Raw genomic sequence first — 25,954 nt, 5'->3', positions numbered from 1 at the left:
CCGTAGCCAAAGACACGCTTCGTTAGTTGCTCTGGAGATCAAATGAGAACTAAGCGCAGAGGGAGCGCCCCATCCCGCGGAAAATGCCGAAGAACTCACGAGTCTCGTCTGGACGCAGTCCGGCTCAGCGATTGCGGCAAGAGAAGAAATGCAAGCAGAGGGTGTGACAGCGGCAGCCAAGGCCGCCCCCGGGGGTGGGAAGCCTCCCTCGCCGCCCCCGGCCGCGGCGGACGGCGCTGCCCGGCGGCGCGGCGCTCGGAGCGCCGGGGCGGGCGGGGCGGGCGGGCGCTGTCCCCCGGCCGGTGCTGAAGGGGCGGCGCCGCTCCGGCACCTGCTCCGCGCCCGCCGCCATGGCCGCGCTCCTCGGCCCCGGTAAGTGCGGCGGGAGGGCGGCCCGGCCGCGCCCGACCCGCGCCTCGGCCCGCGGCTCCTTCTCCCGGGGGAGCTCCAGGCGGGGCGCGGGGGCTCGGGGCGTTCGCGGCGGCGGCTCGGCCCCGCGGCTCCGGGAGCCCCGGGAGCGCGTCCGCGGCGGGGCTGGGGCAGGGCGGCGGGAAGGATGGAACCGGCGGGGACAGCCCCGGCTGGGACGCCTGGTCTGAATGAACAGCCACTTGTTTGCCGGCTGGGGAGCGCTGGGTGCTGCCCGCGTTTCGCACGGGGCTGCTGACGCTTCCTTTGGGTTTGACCGGAGAAAAAGGGAAAATTAACAAAGCTGGTACAGAAAGGTTTGATACAGGAGAATATGATGAGACGAGTGTGTTTTAATTTTTGTTTTTCTCCTCACTACATAATGAATACATTCTGCTTCTCTCTTTAACACCCCACTACTCTAAACTTATATTTCTGTGTTAAAAGTATTCTGTAGGTGGTTCTGCCCAAGGTTTTGTTAGAAAAAAAGTTGTTTTTTATCAAATTTTCAACTATATTCAAAGTGTATTCAGCTGTAGTTTGCCGTTTTGCCTTCGGAGCTTGTTATCTTGTTGCTCTTGCCATTGGATAGAAACCACAGCTTGGTTTCCCGATATTCATTATTACTTATTTACATTATTTTAGGATTGCAGAGTTGGGAAATGTAATTCCTCCATTTCTCAGTTTCCAGTCTGCAAAATGAAGGTGCTAAAATGCTTTCTTCCCCCCTCCTTTTGACTTTGGACACCAAGTTCTACAGAGAACAGAGAATTTGACACCTACCCAGTGAATCAATAGGCCTTTGCATAAAAATACAAACATCTGTAGAAATTTAAATGTGTGCCTTCTTGTCAATACGGATCCCTCTAAAAGTTTTAGCTAGAAACTAACTCTTAGATGCCCTGAACTCTTCTATACAGAAGTCACTAGTGTTCCAACCACTAGAATAAATAAGTAAAGTCAGAAGCTAAAGTAATAACTGTCAATTTAAGGAATTGCATAAGCTACAGTGCCCTGGGTTCTAAAATCATATACAGCAGGTTTTTTTCATGTAGGCTTCTGGCAGTGTAACCCCTCTATACTGCTAAGGAAACAAAGACACATCCATGATAAGTCATTAGACCTAAAGAAGCTCTTTCTTAGACCAAAGTGCCTTCAATCACAGATTACACTACTCACCTATTTACCTTGCAAAAAAAAATCACCTCCTATTTTGTGGCCAGTTTCCAGGTAGGTTCAAAATGAGCAGCAGTGTGAAATACTCCCTAAAAAGTGGCAAGAAGGCTGTCCAGTCAGTCCTGTTTTGAATGTCTCAGCCACTGGTCCTTGTAAACTGTCTGAACATGAGGAAGAGAGCACAGAGTCTTTGTGCTGTGAATCCTAGCCAGATGAGTAAATCTTTTGTGTTAGAACCTACAAAATAGATAAATGGTCATCCAGCAAAATACCTCTTCTTAATAAATTTGTGGGTTTATAATTTTGTATTGTTTTATATATGCAGACATTTTCACCTGTAAGGCATTTGGCAACCTTTTTTTTTCTATGTCATCTGAATAAATAGTGAGTAATTTCACAATAAGAAAGACCTTTTGGAGACAGTCCTAGAACTCAAATGTTGTCATAATAAGGCAAAAATGTCCCTATGGATAGGGCCAGCTGCACATTCCTCAATGTCAAGAGGCAGGAGCTCTTTCTATCAGTGTCTTCAAGGCTGATGAACAGACACATCCTAGGAGTGTTTTAGGCTGGAACTCACTGAAAACATTACCAGTCCTGCATAGATCTGAGAACTGTCAGGAATATGCAGAACTGAGGAAGGATTAACACCAGCACATGTGACCTCTTCATCGTCTCACAGGCACACTAGATGCTGCTGCACCTGTCAATTATAAAGTATTAAATGTTGCTTCATATTTATCAGCATGCATCCAAAAAGTGTTCCCTACAGCAGCATTATTATATCACTGGTAAATAATCTCCAGAAGGGGTGACATCACCTCTAAACAGGAGTGGCTCTTTAAGGTTATCAATGGGAATATTTGATATATAATTTCTTATTCTAAAATGTATCATTGGAAAAAATTAATTTCTTTAGATAGGGTCTGGAGAAATCCAGAAGCAATATTTCATGCCTCTTGCACATGATGTTCAAGGGATTAAACAATGCTGGAAATCACTCAAATTTCATATGAACTTACCTGAACATGATGGGGGGCAGAGGGGAAAGATATTTTGTCAGGGAGATGCTGTGTCTTTCAACAACTAAAGAAAACACATCAGGTGTTCAGCAGGTAGTTTGAAAAGGCCTGAAATCAGTGACTGAAATGTAATTTTATAGAGAATAAAGACACATGATTACAAATTAGAGGCTGTCTTACCATGGGAATGTTAATGAAAGAGCTAAACTCCAGCTGATTTATCCTTTCTTAACAAGGCAATTTAATTTTCTACTGATAAGTCACAGACAGTGATGCTTTAAAATTCTTTTCCTTGAAACCTCCAGAACTTTTTAATGTAATTAACAGGCTCAATGCACTCAGGAAAGCAGATAAAGACATAAATGTGGGGGTTGTTTTCAAGAAATTATGCATCTGTGAAGTGAAAATAAAGAGGTTGAAGAGTACTGTGTTTATAAAATAAAATCACATTCATTATCTAACAGTTGTGTAGTAGTCAAATCTCTTTCACACACCATATTCATAGGAATTCCTAAAAAGCCAAGCTTGGTGAGATTTCATGCAAATAAAATGCTGTTTCCTCTGAATTTTATACCGTCTTCCTTTCTGTAATTTATCATGGATCTCAGAACGGCAGCAATTTCTATATATTTATGCACTGATGTCTTATATAGCTACAGTCGCTGTTATAATACTGGGGTAAAGCCAATGCAAAATATGCCATACTGAAACTTTGAACACTTAAATTTAATTTTCCAGTTGCAAAACTGAGGAAAAGTTCTGTTCTTCTAAAAATGAATTTGATAACAAATTTGACTCTATAGAAAAACTATAGTAAATTATATTTTTTAAATCTATGTGTAAAGGAAAAGGGTCAGTACAGTATCTACTGCATTAAATAGTCATTATATTATGTTTTTACAGTGTTATTCATTTACTTCATATGTATATCTGCTGTCCAGACTACTGACTGTCTGCACTTGAGGGAGCAATGTATTAAAGCTGGAAATGGATGTGAGAGTGTCTGGAATGTGGTTGAAGATGCCTGCAATATTTCAGGTAATTGTGTATGGTGCACACAGATTAATTTTGTACTGTTGCATGGTTGCATATTCGTAGTTTATTACAATATTGCTGTTGTAAATTAAGTTGGTGAGATTTCCAAGAGAAAAATTAAGGCAAAGGTCAGCTTCTGAAATCCTTTCCAATGGCCAACACTACTTTCAGTAACAGTCACACTGTGTCTTCAAGAAAGGGATAAATGAAATTTCTGCACTATGAACAAAGTCAGATCCTGAACCAACTCAAGAAGTCTGAATTCAGCAGAAATTAGGCTCTTGTGAGATTTTGTTAAATAAAGCCCATGTGCAACTGGAAAAGAAGTTCCAACTTTGTTTATACTATTTTGAGGAGTTGATTTGTCCCCTCCCTGGCAGTGTTCAAGGCCAGGTTGGATGGTTGGGCAGCCTGATCTAGTGGAAGATGTCCTTGCTGATGGCAGAGGGGTTGAAGGTCCCTCCTAATCTAAATCATTCTATGGTTCTATAATCTCACACAATACCCAAAACAATGTAGTAACTATTTAGAGTAATTTTTAGTTATTGTACTAGAATAAGAAAAAAATAAAAGAAAGAATGCCTCAAAGAAAATTGTATTATATGGGGGCACACTGTATTTATTCAGTGAAAAGTACCAACATATCACAATGAGTCATTTGCCGGGGGTGGGGGTATGATAAAGTGCAGATTATGACACGACTAGGCCTCCTTAATTGTTAAACAGATTCTCATGTGAATGAAGGCAGATAATTAGTCTCTGTCTATGTTTATTGCATTTCCAATAGTTGGTACTTCACTTCCAAATAATCTGTTTTAAGTAAGAGAAGACCAGGCATTATAAATTTGACCTAAACTCATCCTAATCTCTGTGCTTGTTCAAATGAAAATGTTCCTATCTTTGAAGGCCTACTGTCTTCTTAAACAAATCTTGGGTGTCATTCACCAGCTCTTTCTTTAAATCCTTCCAAGACCTTGCTGTTAAATGCTGAGAATCCACTTTCCAGGTGCTGTGAATATGGAAGGCAGAAGAAGAGTGGTTGTGTCTTTAGACCAAGCTAGTAATGACACCTTTGTTGATTGATAAGCGTCAAGTGATCTGCCACTACATCATCACTACCAAATGCTAAGGGCCAGGGAGTATTTTATGATTGAGTTTACCTTTCCTGGGGCAGTGTGTAGTGGTGAATCAGAAGCATCTACATCTCCGTGGAAATCTCCTTTCTTCTTAAAATGACATTATTTGAACAGAACAAGCCGTGTTGTGATGCCATATTCTGTTCAGAGCCTCAGCTGCAGCAGGGTGGACAATGTGCAAGTTCCTCTGTCTTGATGTCAGGACCTGTGGGGGAAGCCAGGCAGCAAATGTTGCTTTGCTTCGTGGTCAATAAGCCATTGCTAAAACATTCACCTGCAGTGTGAGCTACCTGAATGAATGCCTCAGTCTGTCTGATCTTTTGCAGGTATTTGATGTCTCAAATGTCCCAAGTCACGAGACAATATTTAAAATAATTAGAGTAGAAAATTCCCTGAGGGGTCTTTCTTACTGTGTCCTTTCCCAGAAACTTATCTACTTTGCATAGAATGGCTGAATACTTTTAAGAACAGATGACGTAAATGAAAAATACATGATAATATAACAGTTACAACAGTCCCCAAAGCAGCAGGGCTTCAGCCCATGTTCTATTGATCTGTTAAATATTCTAAATATTATGACATTTCTCTCTCTTATTGTCCTATGTACTTACTCACTAATATTAATGATATTTGTAACTGGGCCAGAGAAACCTTCCAGAAATAATTATTCTTGTCATAGCTTGTTTGGATTTTCATCTGTACGTTTCCTTAGTATAATAACTTTTGGCAAGGACTCTCCAGCATTGTAGAGCACTCAGATATTGTGTCAGGTCCAGGACAAATTATACTAAATGTGTTTATTAGGTACCATGATCCCAGAGCATGTAAATCCAGTCAGACAGCTGATGGTACCTCTCAGACAGCCCACAGAAACAGTGATAGAAAACCTACCAGCAGCATTGTTAGTAAGAATAACATTATACTGTCTGTCATGTGCAAGTCTAGAAACTTCATGGATGAGCTGTAGGAATGGAAAATGTCCTTTGAGCACAAACATGTTGCTTGGAGGCAATAGACAATAAATATGTGTTTGGTTAGCTTCTTTATGCAAAATCTGACCACTAAACTAAATTATAATTAAACTCCTTTGGGGTACAAGTTCAATATCTCAGTCCATCAGACTGTAACCTCAAAGTTAAATGAGTACATTATCAAGACCTCCATCTTTTGCTCTTCAGTCTAGGTCTGGGAACATTCTCCAAAATACTGCCAAAGTCACTCCTTTTCCTGTCAAATTTTCCATCACTGCTTCCCCACTACTCCAGCAGGATTTCCAGAGTCTCAGTTTAGAATCTTTAGAGTAGGATCTTTCTTTCACCTCTGTGGCCAAAATATGGTGGAAATAAAAAACAGAATGTGGAAGTGTCTATGAATCAGCTTCCAGGTCAGGATAGAAAAGACAGAAATATTAAATTTTGATGAAATAAGATTTTTCAGTTTGTAAAGATCAAAATAGTTTCAGCACTGCAGAATTAAGACTTTAAGGCTTGTGCTTTTAAGATTTGTTTGTGGGATTGATTATTTGTTTGTTTTCCTTCTGTTATTTCAGTGTTAAAAAAAAAAAAAAAAAGACATTTCTGAACTCTGATTTAACCACAAGTATACATTTTCTTACATTTTCTGAATGGGAAACAGAAGAAGTTTTCAAAAGAACAAAACAACTTAGATCACTTAAATTTTAAGGAATCACATTTTGAATTAGTTTTGGATGAGTTTACTTTCCTCAGAAAAACAGACTCATTGAGGCTGGAAGGATCTCTGGAGATGTATCCAAACTGTGGTCTCACCAGTCCTCAGACCTTCCCCTGTAATCTTCGAATTCAATTCCCACTGAGATGAGTAAAGAGCTGATTAAGCAAAAGCAGAGATTATCACTCTGGGAGTGATAATCAGCCTCTACTCTGTCATGCTTCTATCTGTGGTTCTGTGTACGTGAATTATGTACCTATAAATAAATCAAATTATGAATAATGGCTGCCAAACATTAGGCTGGGAGAACTTTTTTTGGTAAATGCATTAGAAGCATATGTATAAGATAAAATATATTACCTAGAACTAATCTCTGGTAAAGCAACAATAATTGAAAACCAGTAATAAAATATTTTCTGCTGTTCATCACAGCTGAATCAATACCGTGTACAAACAGACTAATACTGATAATAGGTTATTTCTACACAGTTTTCAAGAAGTCACGCAAGGGAGCCCCATAAATCTGATGTGCTTCCTGTTTCTGTCCATGTCCTTTGCATGTTTGTAGCCCCACAACCCCAGCCCCAGCCGTCAGGTGCTGACCCAGTACAGTGAGCTCACAGCACAGCGGGCCACTGAACACCGCCCCAGGCTCCTGGCCACGACCTGTCAGTGTCATGAGGACAGGTGACCTAAGTGAGGCTGGGTTGCTGCACAAAATATACTGGGGTATGGGGGTTTATTCTTAATTAAAGCTCTACTCACCTTCACCTTTGAAGTGTACTCTGGACCTTGAAAAAGACAGTAATAAATTTTGTGAATAAGCTAATTTTTACAGAAGTCGCTCCTGATCCTTATTGCTCTTTTTCTACTGGAATATTTTCCTGAAATTCTTCATCTCTTACTTAGTTGATAAAATATAGAGTAGAATATCCATATGCTCATCTTCATAGGCCATGTCACCACATCCTTTCAATCCTATTTTTGTGGCAAATATCCTATATCTGTGACTTTCATTACATCTCCTGAGTTCCTTGACTTCTGGAGCTATAAGGGCTAAGGGTCAGGGATCATGATGTACTTCTGAAAAAGCAGAAGGAAAGTTAAGGTGGGGTTGGAGAGATACAGGCAATCCCAACCACCATCACCTCCTTCTTTGCTGATACAAGAGGTGGAGTGGGAGCGGAAGCTGGGACCTGCAGCTCTTGCTTGTCCATGACATTCCTCTCTAGTAGTGTATTATTTAATATATGTCCTAAACCCTCCTTAGTTAGCAGCTGGAGAAAGGACAGTGCAGAGACTGTTTGAAAAAAGGGAATCAGGACAGGGACATGAAGCCTGGAGCAGCCATTTTTCATTATTTCAGGCAAAATTCACTGTTTCCTCTTGCAGAGCTTTACCTCCATTTCCTTCCACTGCTATTTGTGTTAACCACATATAAGTGATTTTAAAACTCTGGTCACATTAAATCTTGCCCATGGCACTGGTGACACAAGACTTGTCACTTTGCAGTTTTGCTGAGTCCTTGCTGCTCCACACCTGTGAGGAAGCAGCAAGGCAGGAACCAGACAGCACCGTTAACGGGGCAGAGACATCAGCCTGTGGGCTCAGTAGATTAAAACCAATCTTCATGCTGCCCTGTGACCTGGCTGGATCTTGTGAAACACATACTGCTTCTCTTAGATTTTGTGAGACATTTAATAACTATGAGGTAAAGAGAGGAAATGTGCTGATTTGGGGACCTACATGCCTGTTTTTTCAAGGTAGATCATGGCTTTCACAAATTAAAGCTTGATGTAGTACACTAAATAGTTAGAAAAGCTTATCTAAATTAAATTAAACTCCTTCACATGTAACATTCCTATGTAATGTGTAACTTTCTAAAGCAATAATAAATCATAGAATGTTAAGAGTTGGAAGGGACCTCAGAGATCATCTAGTCCCAATCCCCCATGCCACAGGCAGGGATACCTCCCGCTAGACCAGGTTGCTCAAATGTCTTTGAACATTGCCAGGGATAGGGCATTTACAGCCTTCCGGGGCAACATTTTCCTGTGTCTCATCATCCCCACAGTAAAAAATTTCTTTCTAAAATCTAACCTAAATTTCTCTTCTTTCAGTTTGTACCCATTACTCCTTGTTCTGTCATTACAGTTCCTGACAAAGAGTCCCTCTCTGGCTTCCCTGTAGGCCCCTTCAGGTACTTGAAGGTTGTTGTGAGGTCTCCACATAACCTTCTCACAACCTTCTCTTCTCCAGGCTGAACAGCTCCCACTTTCTCAGCTTGATCTTGCAGGGGAAGAGCTCCAGTCCTTTTATCAACTTCCCTGGCCCTTGTCTGCACTTGCTCCCACAGTTCCATGTCCTTGTGGTGGGGACACCAGAGCTGGATGCAGCACTCATGTGCGGTCTCACCAGAGCAGAGAAGAGGTGTAGAATCACCTCCTTCAACCTGCTGGCCATGCTGCTTTTGATGCAGCCCAGGGCACACTTGGCTTTGAGTGAGCACTCACTATCAGCTCATGATGGGTTTTTCATCAACCTTCACACCCAGTTCTTGTTCTGCAAGGCTGCTCTCTATCCCTTCTCTTCCCAATCTGCAGGTGTGTCTGTGATTTCCATGATCCAGGTGCAGGACTTTGCACTTTGCTCCATTGAACATCATAAGGCTGGCTTATGCATTGGCCAACTTCTCAAGCCTGTCAGGGTCCCTCCAGGGGCAGCCCTTCGCTCCAATGTGCCAACTGCACCACACAGCTTGGTGTCATCAGCAAGTTTGCTGAGGATGCACTCGATCTCACTATCAGAATAATAAGATTTTTGAAAAGCTTTTAGCTCATAAAGTAGAGGGTTGATTGATTTACCTTTGTACCACAATCTAGTACATGCTCTTTATTTGCACTACGCATACATGGAAAAGATGACCTGCTGTCCTGAGTGTCTTTACCATTGAGTCCAAGTGTACATGCAAACAGACTTGAAACTGAGCCAGCAAACTAAGGTTTCTGCACATTTATTTTTTTTTATGTTAACTTCTCCCTCATTTTTATGATAAAAATCCTAAAAATCAGACTTTTCTTGGGCTACTTTAAATTTGTTGTCATCCTCAAATCTAGTCAGTGAAGTTGTTCTATAGGGTAGCAGTCCAAGGGAGTATCCAAATGGCATTTGTAGGCTTGTACTATCCTCACATGAGAGAGAAAATCTGACCCAGAGCTGACATCTCCTCAGCCTGAGGTTCTCATCACTGTTTGGTCTCAGTGCTTTACCTGCCTAAAATAAGAGGTGTGAGTTTAAGGTTTTATGTACTTTGTAAATAAGAGAAAATATTCTGGCAATGGATCAGATCAAATAAAAGAAGCCAATATTGTATCCGCAGCTTTATTATATTGCTTTGAATATTATTTAAAATTTGTAAAATATGACAAACAGTCTTCTCTCGGCAAAGCATGTTATTTTTGTTCTTCAACTGAATTGTTTTATGTAACCATATCCCTTAAGCATTCATAAACATTAATGAAATTATAATTTTAATGGTGAGTTCTAGGTAATAGATGCAAGGCAGAAGACACTGCTGGATGTAATAGGATAATCCAGGTCCTGGCTGATGAATACCCAGAATTTAAAAACTGTGTCTGCACTACAGACGATATCTGTAGCATCACATCTTTGCTTGGGAAACAGTGCAGCATTAATAAAGGTAACTAAACATAAAGTTGTAATTATGAAGACCAAACCCAGTAATTTTGTAACCACCATTTGAAGTGGATTCAACTTTCTTTGCATGTTCTCAAGTCTGATAAATGCCCCCCCCAAAATTAGTTTTGTCTTTCTATGATATTCACTCTCCAGCATAAATATGAAAGAACTGCCACAAACAAAAACAATACAATGCATGTGAGAAATTCAAATGACTTCTAAAACTCTTGTTGAATCCACTGGAAAGCAAGAAATGTGTGTTGAGAGCTATTCATTGCCTGTGGAAACTTGAGAGCCACTGGACCTAGGTTGTGTACACAGAGAGACACATCCAGCATCTTCTGGATGAGGGAATGGGGATGCACAGGGGTTCAGCTATGTCACATTGTACTGCAGGAGGACCTTCAGCACATCTAGGAGAGGCTACTGGATGTGTGAAATATATTCACCTCCTTCATAAAGCTGTACATAATATATAGAGTGCATCTTTTAAAAATTCTCTTGCAATCAATGGGCCCAGCTTCCCTCAATTTACCTTTTTTATTTTTCTGAGAACTCTTATCCCTGCTGAAAGCCTATATCTGTAATTGAGAATTACTTAGTACATGAAGAAATTGCAGTTTCTTGTCCAAAGTCTCCTGGCATAATGATGAGCAAAGCTGACACAAGAGAGGTAAAATCAGCCAGTGAATGAGAGTCTGCAAAAGTGAGTTTCAAAGTGATTCCTGGCACTGATCCATCACACCCTACTGGCATCACACAGCATTCATCATAAAGTACTAGAATATATTGGCCTTATTGCAGAGGGAATAATTACATCCTGATCTGCCCCAGACTCCCTGCCTCAAACAAGAAGGATGGATATCTGAAACCTGATGTTGATGTCATTGGAGAAGTTGCTTTTGCTTCTACTAAAATGATGTACTGTTATATTTTTTTGCCAGTTGAGATTACACTTCTCACCACTGTAGAAAGTTTGGATGGACTTGTAGTAGTCTTGAGTTTACCTACAAAGGATAGCATATGGTGTTGCTAGCCACTTTCAGGAGTAATTCTCCCTAACTTAAATTGCTATTTTAGGTAATGAATCAACCATCTTCTGGAATTGTCATTCTCTCTTCAAAAATTATGCATTTGTTTAAGATGATAACCCATGATATATCCAAAATTGTCATTCTCTCTTTAAAAAATTATGAATTTGTTTAAGATGATAACCCATGATATGTCCAAAGTGTAGGTGGTTAAAATTATGTGAAGCTAAACTCTTTATGTGGTAACTTTAGTGAGGATTTTTTACTACAATTCTGCAGCTGAACTGTCAGAGTGGACTGTATTATACAGCTAACAGCACACAGTAAACATGAGGAAAATTCATTCGTTTGTAAGATTTTGAAATTATTATCTGTTTTACACACAGCTGAGAATTAAACTAGGGCTGTTTCACTCATCGTAACGCATTAAGACTAAGTACCCTTTTCTTGAGTTTTTGTGCTGTGATGATGATCCATCATCCATTTGACTGATAACATTGTACCTGTTTCTGCAGACTATTTGGAGTCTTTCTCAAGGTCAGACACTGAACTGACCACTGTTAGGCAACACAGAGACCCCGGAGACCAAAGGCATTCTGAGGAACTGGAGAGCGAGTGCAGCATTGCGAAGCAGCGCTGCCAGGAGGAGCCTGGCTGCTCGGCCACGTACAGGAGCTTCCAGCGGGCGTGCCGGGCAGCTGCGGACACATGCAGCTTCCCCACGCCCAGAAAGTGTCTGTCAGCCTGGAAAGAACTGAGGAAAACTGCTCTGGGAAAGTGCACGTGCTCAGAGCCACTTCAGACCAGATGCATTAAAATCTGGAAGAGAATATTTAACAACCCTTGTTTACAGTACTCTCAGGAGAGCCAAGCCTCAGGAGCTAGTGAAAATGATGGCAGTGATGATGACTATAATGCTGATGGTGATGGCGAGAAAAATCTGGTCATTGATACAGGTTAGTGCTATTCCAGCAGTCTGAATGCTTTCGTACATAACAGTAGTGTCCACAGTCTACGAAAAAGGATTTCTTGACCTTTTGCAATTCAGCATTGAAAACAAGATAATTTTGGGTGGGTTATTTATAAATAAATTCACAATCTGACAGAAAATGATAGCCTGAGTGCAAATACTGTTGTCCTTCAGTGTGTTAATTTGATACAACCTCATCTAAATCAGTCAGTTCTAGTTTTTCACTATGACTAGAAACAGTATAAGACCAATAAAAATAATTTTCTAAGAACAAGAATTGTCTGCCAGCCTTGACTTTATGTCATGACAAGCAGTCAGATGAACTTGAAAAATGGTCCGCTGATAAACACACGGCTTTTATTTATTCACAAGAAATCTGACATTATAATGCACTGAGAAGCTTTAAAAAAACCTCTTTTTGAGTTTATAGGATCTATAATTATGTAAAAAATGTTAGCAGTAGCCTTTGGTAAACTGTACTTTGACCCCAAAACTTATGGTATATGAAATAGTGGGTTCAGAATTTGTTCTAGTGGGTTCTATTTGGTCAAACTAATTTTTTTCATTCTTGCTTATTTTAACTCCTGGCACTATGCCAGCAAAACAGACATTACTTTAAAGTCAAAAAGCTAAGATACTATTTACCATTTATGCCTGTACCTGCATCTTTTTCTTCTAGAAAATATTAGTATGGAAACAAAGTTACAATGGGGTTTATCTGCTCTCTCCAAACAAGGTAAGTCTGAATTTATTTATGGATCCTAATAAATAATTTTAGCTCAGTTTTCAGACAGTACAATTGTTTTCAGACAATGTACCTTCAGACTAAAATGAATACTTTTCATTCAAACAGATCAGCAGGGAGTTAATAGATCCAACATATTTTCAGCTAAGGTACTTGATAGGGAAGACCCCAAAAATGTAACAGGTACCAACCAAGTAATGTAAATGTAAATCAGGTAACAATCATGATTCTGTCAAATTTACAGAGGCAAATCTTATCCCATAATCATTTTAGGGTCTAGAATTTTCTAGATATTTTTGAAGGTTTATTTCTCAGTCTAGAAATATCTAAAGTGATGTTAAAAGCACAAAAATGCCATCTATATTCTCTTCTTCATTACATAGGCTATTATTACATAGGATAAGACTACACACTGGAGATTTCAGCAGTTTCAGAGGAGGGTTGCTTGTTTGGGCCAAGCAGTGCAAGAAAGAAGTATGAAGTTACTCAATAGGCTTAAAAGAAGCAATGCTGGAAGAGCTGGATCAGGGTTTTGGGAATCAAGCTTGATTTACTAGGAATGTTGTAGGCAGGATCACCAGTCATCACTTGAGAAAACTTTTCTTGAGATTGTATTTTAAAAAGTGTTATTCTTTTTAGTGTACACAACAAACAGAAGCTGTCTGGATGTGAACAGGGAGTGCATTGAAGATGAAGTGTGTAACAAACAGTTGTCCCTCTACCTTAAAGTTTGCTCAGTAAATAAGAAGTGCAACGTGGAAGGATGTCAAGCAGCCATAAGGTTCTTCTATCGAAACATGCCTTTTGAAATTGCCCAAATGATGATCTTTTGTGACTGTATCCGGCCTGATGAATCCTGCCACAGAGCCAGAGAACTTCTCCATGGCAAGCCTTGTGCAGTTACTGTAGTTCCACCCCCATCATGTCTGAATGTAATCCACACGTGTGAAGAGAATGAATTGTGCAGGTAAGTAGAAGTATTTTGCCCACTAAGGTGATTTTTAATAATGATTTGGTCATACCATTTTTTTTTATACTCTATATATCTCAGCTATAACAAAATTATTTTCTGCACCGTATCTGCCATGTTTGACATCTTCACAGATGTTTGCATCAACTGTGGCAATTCCAGAAGTAATCCCACAAGTAAACTGAAATGATTAATTTTCAGAAAGGTTTGGAATCTAATGTGGGCTTTTCTTCTGCCTGTAGCATGACACTTAACACCATTTCTGCTGGACAAACTATGATATTGTCTATTTTCATTACCACTTTCTTCAGGTAACACCTGCCTGTCTGCACCTTTGCCCTTCAGCAATTTGCCCAGATTGTGCAGCAGACCAGACAAAGTTTGTTCGGTAAAAGTAATTACCTTTTGAGGGCAGAGTCTGACCCTTTGTATCCAACAGCCATGCAACCCACTTGGCCTGTTTAAAAAAAATTTTGTCTTATTCTCTTCATCTCAAGGATACTTGCAAAAAGGTCTCAGAAATCTGGCCTGAAACATGCACAGACCAGCGAACTCATGAAGGATAATGCCTTTTCAAAGTTTCATTTCGTGTTTTGAAAATGTGCAACAGGATTACCCATATTTGTGGTTCAACGTAATTGCCTCCTTTTATGGTCAGTCAATTTGCCAACTTTTCAGTGTAGTCACCTTGTGAATTAGAGTTGAATTTTACCTCAAAGTTGTACTCAAATTAACCTTCAATAAACCAGGAGGCAGACTGTGCAGATTATTCAGATTGATATCAGTGAGAATGGCCAAAGGGCTATAAATGTATGTCTGTACATGTAGAGACATGTAATGTCATAATAGCTGAATTCCCCATCATTTTGGGAACATTAATGTTTTCTGGTATTAAATGCATATAATTAACAAAATTAGTCTGTGAATTAGGGCTAGTCACTTCCATAAATCAGGAGGTGAATGAAAATAATTCCATTAGAACGAAGGTGAAATCTGCTTTGAAACCTCTGCTTGTGTAATGAAAATACTTACAAAAATTTTCTAGCCAGTGTTGCAAAAGTCCACACTTTTCTATGTGACATGCTTGTGGCTACGACACAATATCAACAGCAAATGGATAACATATTTATATGATTAAGGAAGAATTTTTTAATAACTGAATGTACAATGTACTAGACTTTACCTTAATCATCCCCTAAAATTTAATGTGATATATTTGTTGTTAATGAAAATCTACATAGTTTTAGTTAATTTATAATGGATATTTTCTATTGTCATATACAGTGTATTAAAGGCCAATTTTATTTCATCCTAACAGCAAATAAATGGAAATAATTTGAGATTATTGAACTGTGTAACAAGTTAATTCATCATGTAATTTATCTCTGCTATCAAATTAGCTTTAAGTTCACTGAATTATTTGTACTTTTCCCTGAGCCTTGGACATTTTATATTTTGTTAGCATTTGGGGGGCCAAGGAGTTGACATTGGATGTAGATTATTTAATGCAAAATAAGTTGAATGTTTATTCTTCCTTCACACTGCTCAAAAACTGATCCAATAGAACAGCACCTGGTGCGGTTTCATTGTGATGACCAGTCTAATTCCAATATTCACATTTCTTCTCTGAGTATCTGAGACTGTTGGAATTCACACTGTTTTTTACTGTACTCTGGGAAGCAGGTGCTGATGAGAAGAGCAGTTGCTTTTTCTCAAAATCAGAGCAGAATTTATGTCAGCTATCACTGAATATTGCGATTTTTAAGGCTTAAGTGGTACCTTGGAAATACACTCTCTTTTAGTGGTGTTCATTAAATGTCTTTTTATGAAATCACAGTTGTTAAAAGTATCATTGTACACCCCTTTTATTTTTCTTTTTTCTTTTTTCCCTACCAGGAAAAAATACACAACTTTTCTGTCTAAGTGTTGGAGACATGTGACAAAAAAATGCTATAATAATGAAGCTTGTCTTGAAACTTTAATCAAGGATGACATGCCCTGTTCTGCCAATGCTGATTGCAAAGCAGCCTACATCAGCAACTGGGGCACGATGCTGCACATGGAGTGTACCTGCCAAAATCTGCCTCCCGTGGAGCAGCCTTTGTGTGAGCTCTTCCATCACATGCTGCACAGCAAATCCTGCTTCAGTGACTTACGTGAGTAATGCTTACAGCTTTACAGATTAATTAGTTTTAAAGGGAACTAAGATGCAAATTTACATCAAATCTTTACTATATCTTTGCTACCACTGGTCTCAGCGAGATCTATAACTGTGGGGTTTTTAAAATCCAAATCAAAACAAAAATTGGACATACAGTTTTCTTCCTCTGGTTTGGAGAAAAGATTATAATAGTAGTAAACCAATGAAATTGACTACAGGTAGCATTGCTTCAGTTTTCTAAAATAAAGAAATAATTTTTAGAGTTTATATTAATATGCAGATTAGAAAAGTCCAAAGTCTTTCTGTTCTTGGCTTAATGTTGTACTTTGGTACACTGTTTTTACAAATAATATGAAGTAGCACTTGGTTTTTCTTTCTTTTCTTCTTGGAGTCTGAATATTAGTAAACCTTAGGCATATTTAGCAACAGACTTCATTCTGCAGAAAATAGCTTTAATTGTTTAAAGTAGGCTTTAGGATTTGGTCTCCAGTAAAAACACTGGGTGCAACTGAGATGAAATATAGGTACTTCCTCAGAACCAGTAATGGCTTTCATGTACTTAATTAGCTATTTTTTTTATTTTTAAATATACATGTCCTTGCCAAGCCTTTGGTTAAGAGAATTGTTAATGCAATAAATGGCAATATGGGAGCAAATATTAAAGTTTTAGTCTGAATATACAAAGTGCCTTCAAAGCAAAGCTCCTCTTTGTCACCATGTATTGTGTCATGGGTCAGATCTCACAGTGGTTCTCTACCATGGGGTTGTTCCTGGTTTCCTGCAGCATAAACTGAACCTGAAGGTTCATCTGCAGCCTCTGTGCAGTGCTCCAGCTGCATGCAGATATCTGGTCCATCAACCAAATCAAAGACCAAAATATTCTAATCTCCTCAAATCTCTGACTTATCACACCAACTATTTTGCAATGTAAATCCTCTTAGGATATATTACTCATTAGTGCATCGTGCCCTATGCCAGCTATCTTCTACATGCACACTCTAAAATGATATATATTCTTAAACTAACCTGGGAGAGAAACGATACCTAAAGATTTCAATGAAAAGAAATGGTTCTTTCATAGTTTAATCTGATGGATAGTATTTTGAAAACATATATAGATTGCGTGCCTGTATTTCATTGAACGAGGTAGCTACTCTTTTAGTTCTAGAAACCAAAACAGTACCATTGATAAGAGTGTAATTTTTTTCGTGTCGCTCAAAGGCTACCCCAAAATTAAAATCACGTTGCTGAAACATTGCTCTTAGTTTAGTTAATCATTACTCAAATCCAGACTCTGATAAAATATTAAAAATCTTGTAACAACTACCCTGAAAAAGTGATAACGTGACATAGACTTGAGACTTCTAGCAGTGATTCTGCTGATGAATATTATTTACTTTCTTGCTTTAGAGCTGAATTTAACGGTCCAGATGAGTGAACACATCATTGTGTTAGTTATTTCTTAATCTACAAAGCAAATTATGATCCTCATGTCTGAATAATCAAATAATTGCTGACGAGCTTTTTCTTTTCCCTGAAGCAGTCTCAGGATAAAATGGTTTGAGGGTTTTTGTGATTGAAACTTCCCTAAACTAATTGGGACTGAAGAAGAGAAGCTTATGTTTCTTGCATTGTGCAACAATTTCCTGGTGGTTAAACAAAAAGAGCTTGGGCATCCAGAGCCTTTGGTGGATCAGTACCTACTCTACAGTACATTTCAGCTTATTGCGATTTTTGACTTATTTTGTTGTTTTTTCTAGACATCTATCTGTAATGCAGCTAAACAGATGATGGTGGTGATTATGAGTTTTATTATAAAGCATGTTTTTAGTGCCATCCTCTGCATGGCAGTACAGAGATGAGGAGGGACTACTCTGTCGCAGCACCCACCCAATCCCATCTGCTGACTTACTCCTCTGGCCTGGTGGTGATCTTTGGCTGACTTTCAATCTTGCAAGGCAATGGTCTTAAACTCCGAAACATTTCTGAATAGGCAAATACCTAAGGTTTCGAAAGGGAACCTTTGCTTCTAGAACTGGTGTGAACAGATGGGTGTTTACACCATCTCATCTTCCTACTCTTGCATGGCACTGCCTTTGCTACAAGTGTTTGCTCTTGTGGTTGTGCAATCACAGGATTGCATTTGCTGCAGACTCAGTAAAAGGCAGGAAATGTGACTGACTGCTGCTGTATGAAGCAGAAGCTTGGTGTGGATCATTACCAATGTAGAATCAGTGTCTCCACAGGAATAAGCAAAAAAATCAGTGAGGGGGAAAAATTTAAGTTTCCAAAATATTTTAACTCTGGGATATACTGTTGGATCTCACAGAAAAAAAAAAAAACCCACCAAATTACATGTAGGTTTACTTCATTGTTATTTGGACAGTGTTCCAGGCTGCAAATGTGAGCCTTTCTTATATTACAAAAATTTCTCATCTTGCTGTTCATGTGAGTGACCAGATGTGTCCTTGTATGGTTTAGCCTCCTACTCTGTAAACTATACTACTTAAGCAAACCTCCTATTTTTCATTTCAACAGAAGGTATGTATTTTCAGATATATTATTGAAATTATGCCCACTGAGAGGCCTTTGTGAAATAATTTTCTGAGGTCTAGCAACGCAGCTGGAGAATAAACTGCATTGTGGAAATCACTTCAGACTGCTGCCCCTTTCTCACCACTTTTATATTGATTTGGTGGACCCAATTCTTTTGGTGGGCCTATTTTTAAAACAGTTTATGTGAAAATAGAATTTAAGCTCTTTTGTGGCAGAGAATATTTTCAAAGCATATTTATCATCCATAAGAAAAACTGAGGTGAAACAGGGAGAACTGTTATGCACTCATTCAATTTGTTCATCAAGTATCAGTAAACAGTATTTTTAAATAGCTTCCTTTATAAATTCTGTGGCTATTAGCAAAATATCAAACAATATTCTCTTATATTATTATTTTAAAGTAATATTTTGAATGGATATTTTGTTTTCAATATCCAGGTCAAATTTCTATTCAGAAGAAGGGTTTTCACTGGGCAAATACAGAAATGCCAGGGGACAAGATTTCTGGAGCACAGCTCCATTCTTCTGCAATTAATGGTAAGTTTGGGCAAGTCACTCCATAATTTCCACAGCACTACTCTTAAGACATCTCTCATTTATGACAGAAAAGACCAAAGGTTGGTCCACTGGGTGGGTTCACGCAAGTGAGCCTGACTTGTTGCTCCTTCACTTGGCCTGGAAATCTCCCTACCTGTTTGGCTTAGCTTATACATCCACAAAATAAAGTTAATCAGACTGAATCAATTACTCTGATAAATGGTTTTGAAATAGATGTCTCACAGTCACTATTATAATTGGGGAAAAATAAGCTATTAAGCCTGCCAGAGCCTGACTCTCTGTACAGACATTAGAGTAGTAGTCATAATGTATAATACAAATTATTATCTTTGATGTCACACCTACTTCTTTCTTTCTTGACTTTCTGTACTAGTTACAACAACAAAATTAGAAGCCACAGTGAGTGGTCTGAGAAGGGTCTTGTGTTACACTCCATCAGACTCTACCTTCTTACACAATGGAAGGACACACAGTATTCCATGGGCCAAAGAGCTGCAGCTGCTTTTATTTCCATACATTTACAGTAGGAAATTTAGCAACATAAAGTTAAAGGATATTGAATTAATATACAAATGTTTTCATTGCTGAAATAACATTATTTTATATTTCATTTTGAGGGGCCCAATTACAGAGTGAGAACACTAAAGAGCTTAATGCACAAATATCACCTCTAATGAGAATGACCTGTCCTACCTTGTGCAGGGCAGATTACAATTCTCCAGACCGTACTACAAATTAGTTCCCAGAACTGTTCCAACAGAACACTTTCAACTGTGAAAAAAAATATTTCAATCTCTGCATGCAATAAAAAATGAAGTGCCTTCTAATCTCTCCATCCTTCTACTATAGCTGAAGTAGGCAACCTGTATAAAGGATAAAAAGGATACAAAAATGGAGTAAGGGAATGGGATTCCTGAGACCTGTATGTGCATAATTAAGTATTTGGCTGTAGTGTTAGCATTAAAGTTACTTAAGAATCATGTATGTCATCCAAGTGCTTTGTGTAGCCAGAGATATAAGTCAGGAACCCTCAAAGGAAGAGTAGTCCAATCTTTTTGGACTGCATTTGCTGAAAGTATTGACTTGTCCTTGCCAATTACAAAGGGAGCCTGAATCCCTAGTTAGAATGAGACTCCAGTGGTTAAATAATGCAAGTCATAATGCAAAAAATACTGCACTAAGTGAGAAAATGCAAAATGTGAGATATTGCACCCCTGTGACTAGTTCTAACTGCAGGCCTTTTCAGTACGTAAAATGCATTTTATATTTCATTCAGAGATTCAGATAAATATTTGCAAGAAGCAGCCTGCACCCAGTTAATACTGTTCACATTGAAGTCTGAATACTTTCCAAAAACCTTTCCTTGAAGTCTTAACAGAATTTTGGATGGCTTTAGAAAAATAAAAAGAACGCTGACCAGCCTGAAGCATACAATAAAATATTCTTTGTCTTGTAGTTGTCATGTACATGAGATGGGAACTCTAAGCCATAAAAGTCTCATAGGAAGCCAGGTCAAGGAGAAGGATTTGATTCAGGATATCTGCCTGATGGTAAAAACCATACTGCAAATTGTTTCATAAATCCCACTGCCAAAAGTCTAACTCAGTGTCCTAGATTCATATGCTAATAAATGTGCATTACTCAGGCTGCAAAGGGAGTTATAATCTTCACAAAATATTTATCTTTAATGAAATCAAATCCCAAGAAGAATTCAGAGCACAGAGGTAAAACAGTTTAGTTGTCAAATATGTCCTTTCACATCTGTGAAGACTTTTGTAGACATTTGCTTCTTGACTATTTTCTTGAAAAACCTGAGATAAAATCTGCTGATGCCTCTACATTGAAATCTCAGAAGAATCTTTACTTTGTCATTGAAAGATACAAGGAACTCTTTCACCAGATGAAATGAATTGCCATATACAGATGAACATGCTCAGAAGAAACTCATTATGTCTCCAGCTTTTTCTTAGTTTTATACTTTAAAATATAACTTACTGTTCAAAAAAACAGTTAGTTTTCTCTGTTTTATTCAGCAACATTGCAAATCATCCCATTGGATAAGATTGCTTTAATAGAAGGAGTCTTTCACAATAAATAATGAATCTAAGCATATATACATATATTCAAATATATTTGTAAATAAATAGAACCATGGAAGTTGAAAAATTATTATTCCTGCTTTTGATGTAAAAATGCTATACCAGGATTATGTAAAAATCTCAACTGGTTTTAAGCGCATTCACTTTCTCAGGAGGGAATAGGCCAACAGAGTCATCTTTGGGCTGATACAGCTCTGTTAAGATGTGATGTGGGCAGAGTCAGAACCACATAAAATTTAATGAGGCTTTTATTGTAAGCTTGATTTTGATCTCATTTTGGAATTAATATCAAAAAGTGATAAATAAAATTTCTCCAAATTTCTAATATGCCTTCCTAATCATGCATCTTCAGCCTGGTTTTGGCTTTATCCTATGCAAATTATACCAATGACTTTGCAGATCCACATAATTTAAAAGATTGCTTCCTGCACTTTAGTTTGAAAAATGATTCATGTTGGAAGATAAGGATTTACCTTCATCACCATGGAGCCTTTGAAGCTATATTGTGGGGTATTTATGGAAGAGGAAGCTAGGAATACAGAACACTTACCTGTTCTTGCGAGATACAATAAAATTTGGCTTGACCCAAAACTGTTGAAATTTTGTCTGAAATTGTAGTGTTATCATATATCTCCTACTGAGGGGTTTGGCTGTGCTGAGTATTTAGATAAACAAGTAATTGCAGGGTTTATTTGTAAGTATACCAGCTGCTGTGGGAACTGAGATTAGTTCAGCTCGAGTAACTTTAATTGGTAAGGTATCAAACACTGTCAGTCTGACAGTTTTATAAATGTAGAAAAAAAGCCTGTGACAAGCTGCAGGTAGCCAAGAAACCTCTGAGCAGAGGCTGGGATTAATCTGTTCCATGAATATGCACATACACACTTACTGTATGTAAGCAGGTAGATCTACAATAGAGTAAGAATCACCAAAATCCCTCTTTGTTCCCAATAGAACTGAATCAACATCTCTTTTACCAGCAATTCATCAAGAACATAGAATTTTTCTCAGATTTTGTATGAAAAGTAGAAAAAAAATCAGTTGGACATTTCATTGTTTTGTTTGATTGAAATGAAACACCTCTTATGAATTTTATAAGAAAAAGATCACAATATTCTGCTGAAAATTTATTGTCCCACTTTTAACCATCCATGACTGTACAATATATAATTTGTTGGATATAATAATTTTTGTGGTGACATAGTTTAGAAGTTTCCATTTGCCTAAAATATCTGAAAGTCACTTTCTACTTCAAAAAAGAAAGAAACTGTTGCCCCTACAATTGCTCCTCGTAAGAAGTTTTCAAAAATAGCTGCATGTACAATTAAGATTGAGAAACTGAAAAAAATGCCTACAAATTACTCTTTTGCTGAAACCCATCATCTTAAAGAAATTTTGTAGCTTGAGAGCTAGGCCAACTGCTGACGTAGCTTTTAAAATACATTATTAGCAGTCCTTCTCTAAGATAGACCTCACCCCTCTTTCTTAAAAAATTTACCATATAAAATATCTTCCAGTAGGTTACTGGATTAAATGGAATGTTCATTCCTTTTGTGCAAATTGTAGTGGTTCAATCACTGCTTTAATTTTCTTATATTGGAAAACTTGCACTGGGGATAGTTTTTTGAGAAAAAGTCTCCTACAATGAAAGCCATCAGGCCCAATGCCCTGCTCAGTTCCTTGTTTTCCTTGCTGTGGAGTACATATTCACGCTCTCTTCCCGAGGCTGCTCCAGCATCCATACCACCTGTGCTTGTATCATATGATACGCTATACCCGCTGCATGCATGCAGTGTACACAGAAATGTCTCATTTAGGGTTGGTGTGTGCATACATATAACACATGGAACATATCATAGCTGATTACTTATTCAGAGACCAGAATATGGCCTTCTTGCAGCCCAGATAAGTGGCTCAGTGATGAGTCCAGGAATCCATCTCTTCCTTAGTGGATGTTCCACTGGCTATATAAAATGGAGAAACTGGGGAGCATCTAGGGCCTTCTGCATTTGAATTCCTATCTAAACAAAACTTACCTGATTGTACAAAGATGACAGAATCAGTACAACAGGAAGGTCACAGAAAGGTCTCATGTTTTATGCTTGTGACTCTGCATTTGTGGCCGCTTGTCAAGTCATCTAACCTCCACACCTCTCCATCCTGTGCTCAGGGCTTATAGTACACTCTCAACTGAAACGTTTCCTTCAGATATTTGATTGAAACCGATGGAATCATTACTTCAGGAAAAAAAGAGTTACTCCTCCTTTGGAAAAAAAAAAAAAATTGAAACAGCTCCCAGTTTTTCAACAGTTGGAATTTTGAGCACATAAACCACCTAAGTGACTTTTTGGTGAGAAGCCTAACAGAAAAAGGAAACTCCATGGGAACGGGGCCCAGAAAAACAGTGTTGGATCCCATTTTATGTTAATTTGATTCTAGGTGGAGTATTGCTCCACACTGTAATTACAGTAATATGTGAAAAAGGAAAATAAGTCTAGTCAAGTAAGAGCCAAGTCTGCTCTGATACACAGAATAAAATTAACGTTTTTAAATCAATAGGGAGAGTACTCCAAAACAAAAATCATAGTAACAAGCTGTTCCCCTACCACAGAGTGAAAGGTACTGCTATACACATGAAGCACTATTGGAGCTGGTTTTTACTAAAAGAAGTCTGAAAATTACATTGCATCAAATGGCAAAGGAAGAGTTATTCCTACCACTGACATACATCTAGGTCTTTTTCCTCATTTTAATTACTTTTGTGAAAATTTATAGGTAATTTAGCTCACATATGTATGTTTTCCAATACAGATCTAAAATCTGATTCTTATTACTAAAAAAGCAAATGTTTCATTTCTGTTTTCTGTTTTTATTTTTAGGTGAAACTGTCTACATTATTGCTTGCTCCTTCTGCATAGCTCTCATCCTAGGAATAGTCCTGTTGACTCTCCTAAAGATCAGGTAATTTGATAGGGGTATTAATCACTGGTTCTAGGAAATTGAAAAAGCAGAAAATAAAATGTTTTGACTTAGTTAAAAGGTGGACATTGTGATTGTCTTTAAAAACAATCCAGCATGCCCCAGTGATGGAAAGAACTGACATTGTGGGTGTCAGCAGGAAAAAGAGAAATACGATACGTATCTACAATGCCCTCCATTCATGCAGAGATCCCAGGCTTTGGGAGGTTTCATTTCCTGTCCCGTGGCAGGGGAAGGTGAAATCTGAATTCAAAAATTCTCTGAGACCATGTTCCTAGCCCCATAGCAGGCAGGGGTAATGCAAAAAGGAAATGAGAATATTCAGCATTATAACATAGTTAGAAACCAAATCATGAATGCTGCTATTGTAGTTAATATTCTTGCCAAATGACATTTTTGCTCATAGGAGTCTGTAAACAACACCCACCATCCCTGCCATCCTTTCCCCTTGCCCCCTCCCTCCCTCCCTCCATATGAGAAACTACCCATACGCCAATGCTTGGTAAGAAAGCAGAAATGTGCATTCACTTAGTTAAATGAACATGGCCTTTTCTTAAATTATACAGTTTCTTGGACCAAATGAAATGGCCACATTTCAAGAATTACACTGTCAGATGATACGTAACAGAACATGATGTAGCAGGAGCTATATATAGTGGGAGGCATATTGAGTCAAATTTCATTATTAAATTCCAAGGCAGATCAAAGAGGAATTGTAGAAAAATGCAAAAGGCAAGTCAAGGATATATGGGAACAGAGGCTTTCTGTTAAGGTTTGCAGTTACAGAATATCAGCATATAAAGAAAATTCAGATTTAAAGAATACATAAAATGGAAGAAAGAACAATGCATTAATAACAATGAAGGGGATGATTTTATACCATGATGCTCATCATAAAAAGAGATTTTTTTTTTTGCCACTGATTTCAATTAAGCCAAAGTTCAAACCAAAAGCTGTATAGTTTATTGTTAAATACATGCACATTCTTTGTTTTCAGAGCCTGCAGAACAAAATATGAGTCAAGAAGTCCCTCGCCAGACCATTCTTCTGAAATGTTTATGGCCCGTTATAAAAGTCACAGATGAACTACTCTGTTGCTTATGGTTTTTAAGGCTATTCCTGGAAGCCAGTCTGTTGTACATATGTGATGATAAAATATATATTAGGAAAAACTACTATAAATTATGGAATTTTGTAGTTAAGCATTTAAAATATTTTTTTTATATTTATTAGCTTATTTTAAGCCTTTCAAAAGCTGAAAAAGGGGTAAAAAAATTGTAAAACTGTGCTCTCTCTTATTTGTGTAGATTCATAGATCTGTCCTGAGCTGTACATTTCCTATGTTTTTAGATGTACATGACACTGGTATAAATGCTGTACCAAAAATGGAAATCTTTGAAGCTCACCCTTTCTGATCTCAATTCATCCAGAAGAAAAAAAAAAAAAGAAAAAAAAAAAAAAAATCCACTCAGAAACATTTTAGAGACCTGATAAAGAGCACATATGTGGCAGTTTTGTACACCAGACTCCCGGGTACCAAGTACCCGAAGCAGCAGTCACAGCTAAGCTGCCTCTAGTTTGACGGTGGAGCACTTGCAGGGTAGGAGGAGATCAGGATACAAATCCCTTCAGAACTAAAATGATTCTCTGGAATAATGCTATGGACTCCACTATGTTGTTGCTGAAAGTGTTTTTAATTTCTCCTGCAGTATGCTTCTAA

At 38.2% G+C, this 25,954-nt stretch overlaps 1 protein-coding gene across 2 annotated transcripts; it reads left to right on the top strand.

Annotated features, from left to right (window-relative positions):
• The first annotated feature begins 299 nt into the window (after positions 1–299).
• GFRAL (GDNF family receptor alpha like) lies at positions 300–25,642 on the top strand. 2 transcript variants are annotated; one of them, XM_040059480.2, is made up of 10 exons: positions 300–372; positions 3,510–3,644; positions 10,014–10,166; positions 11,712–12,152; positions 12,846–12,902; positions 13,551–13,878; positions 15,778–16,037; positions 19,037–19,135; positions 24,135–24,216; positions 25,232–25,642. In XM_040059480.2, the coding sequence occupies exons 1-10, from the start codon at positions 351–353 to the stop codon at positions 25,317–25,319; spliced, it is 1,665 nt and encodes a 554-aa protein (XP_039915414.1). In that variant the 5' UTR covers positions 300–350; the 3' UTR covers positions 25,320–25,642. The 2 variants fall into 2 exon arrangements, with proteins under 2 accessions (XP_039915414.1, XP_039915413.1); XM_040059479.2 differs by having other exon boundaries at positions 10,008–10,166.
• The last annotated feature ends 312 nt before the right edge of the window (positions 25,643–25,954 follow it).

This window comes from Hirundo rustica, chromosome 3 (genome assembly GCF_015227805.2).
Source record: "Hirundo rustica isolate bHirRus1 chromosome 3, bHirRus1.pri.v3, whole genome shotgun sequence".
Lineage (NCBI taxonomy): Eukaryota > Metazoa > Chordata > Aves > Passeriformes > Hirundinidae > Hirundo > Hirundo rustica.
Note: the sequence above shows the minus strand (reverse complement) of the source record. Positions and strands in the feature narration are given on the sequence as shown.

What these genes read in the sequence shown, in the direction of transcription:
- GFRAL (XM_040059479.2), top strand. Translation starts at nt 351, where the DNA reads ATGGCCGCGCTCCTCGGCCCCG. An exon ending in GGCCGCGCTCCTCGGCCCCG is followed by an intron (nt 373 to 3,509) that starts GTAAGTGCGGCG and finishes ATGTTTTTACAG; the next exon opens with TGTTATTCATTTACTTCATA. An exon ending in ACAGTGCAGCATTAATAAAG is followed by an intron (nt 10,167 to 11,711) that starts GTAACTAAACAT and finishes CTGTTTCTGCAG; the next exon opens with ACTATTTGGAGTCTTTCTCA.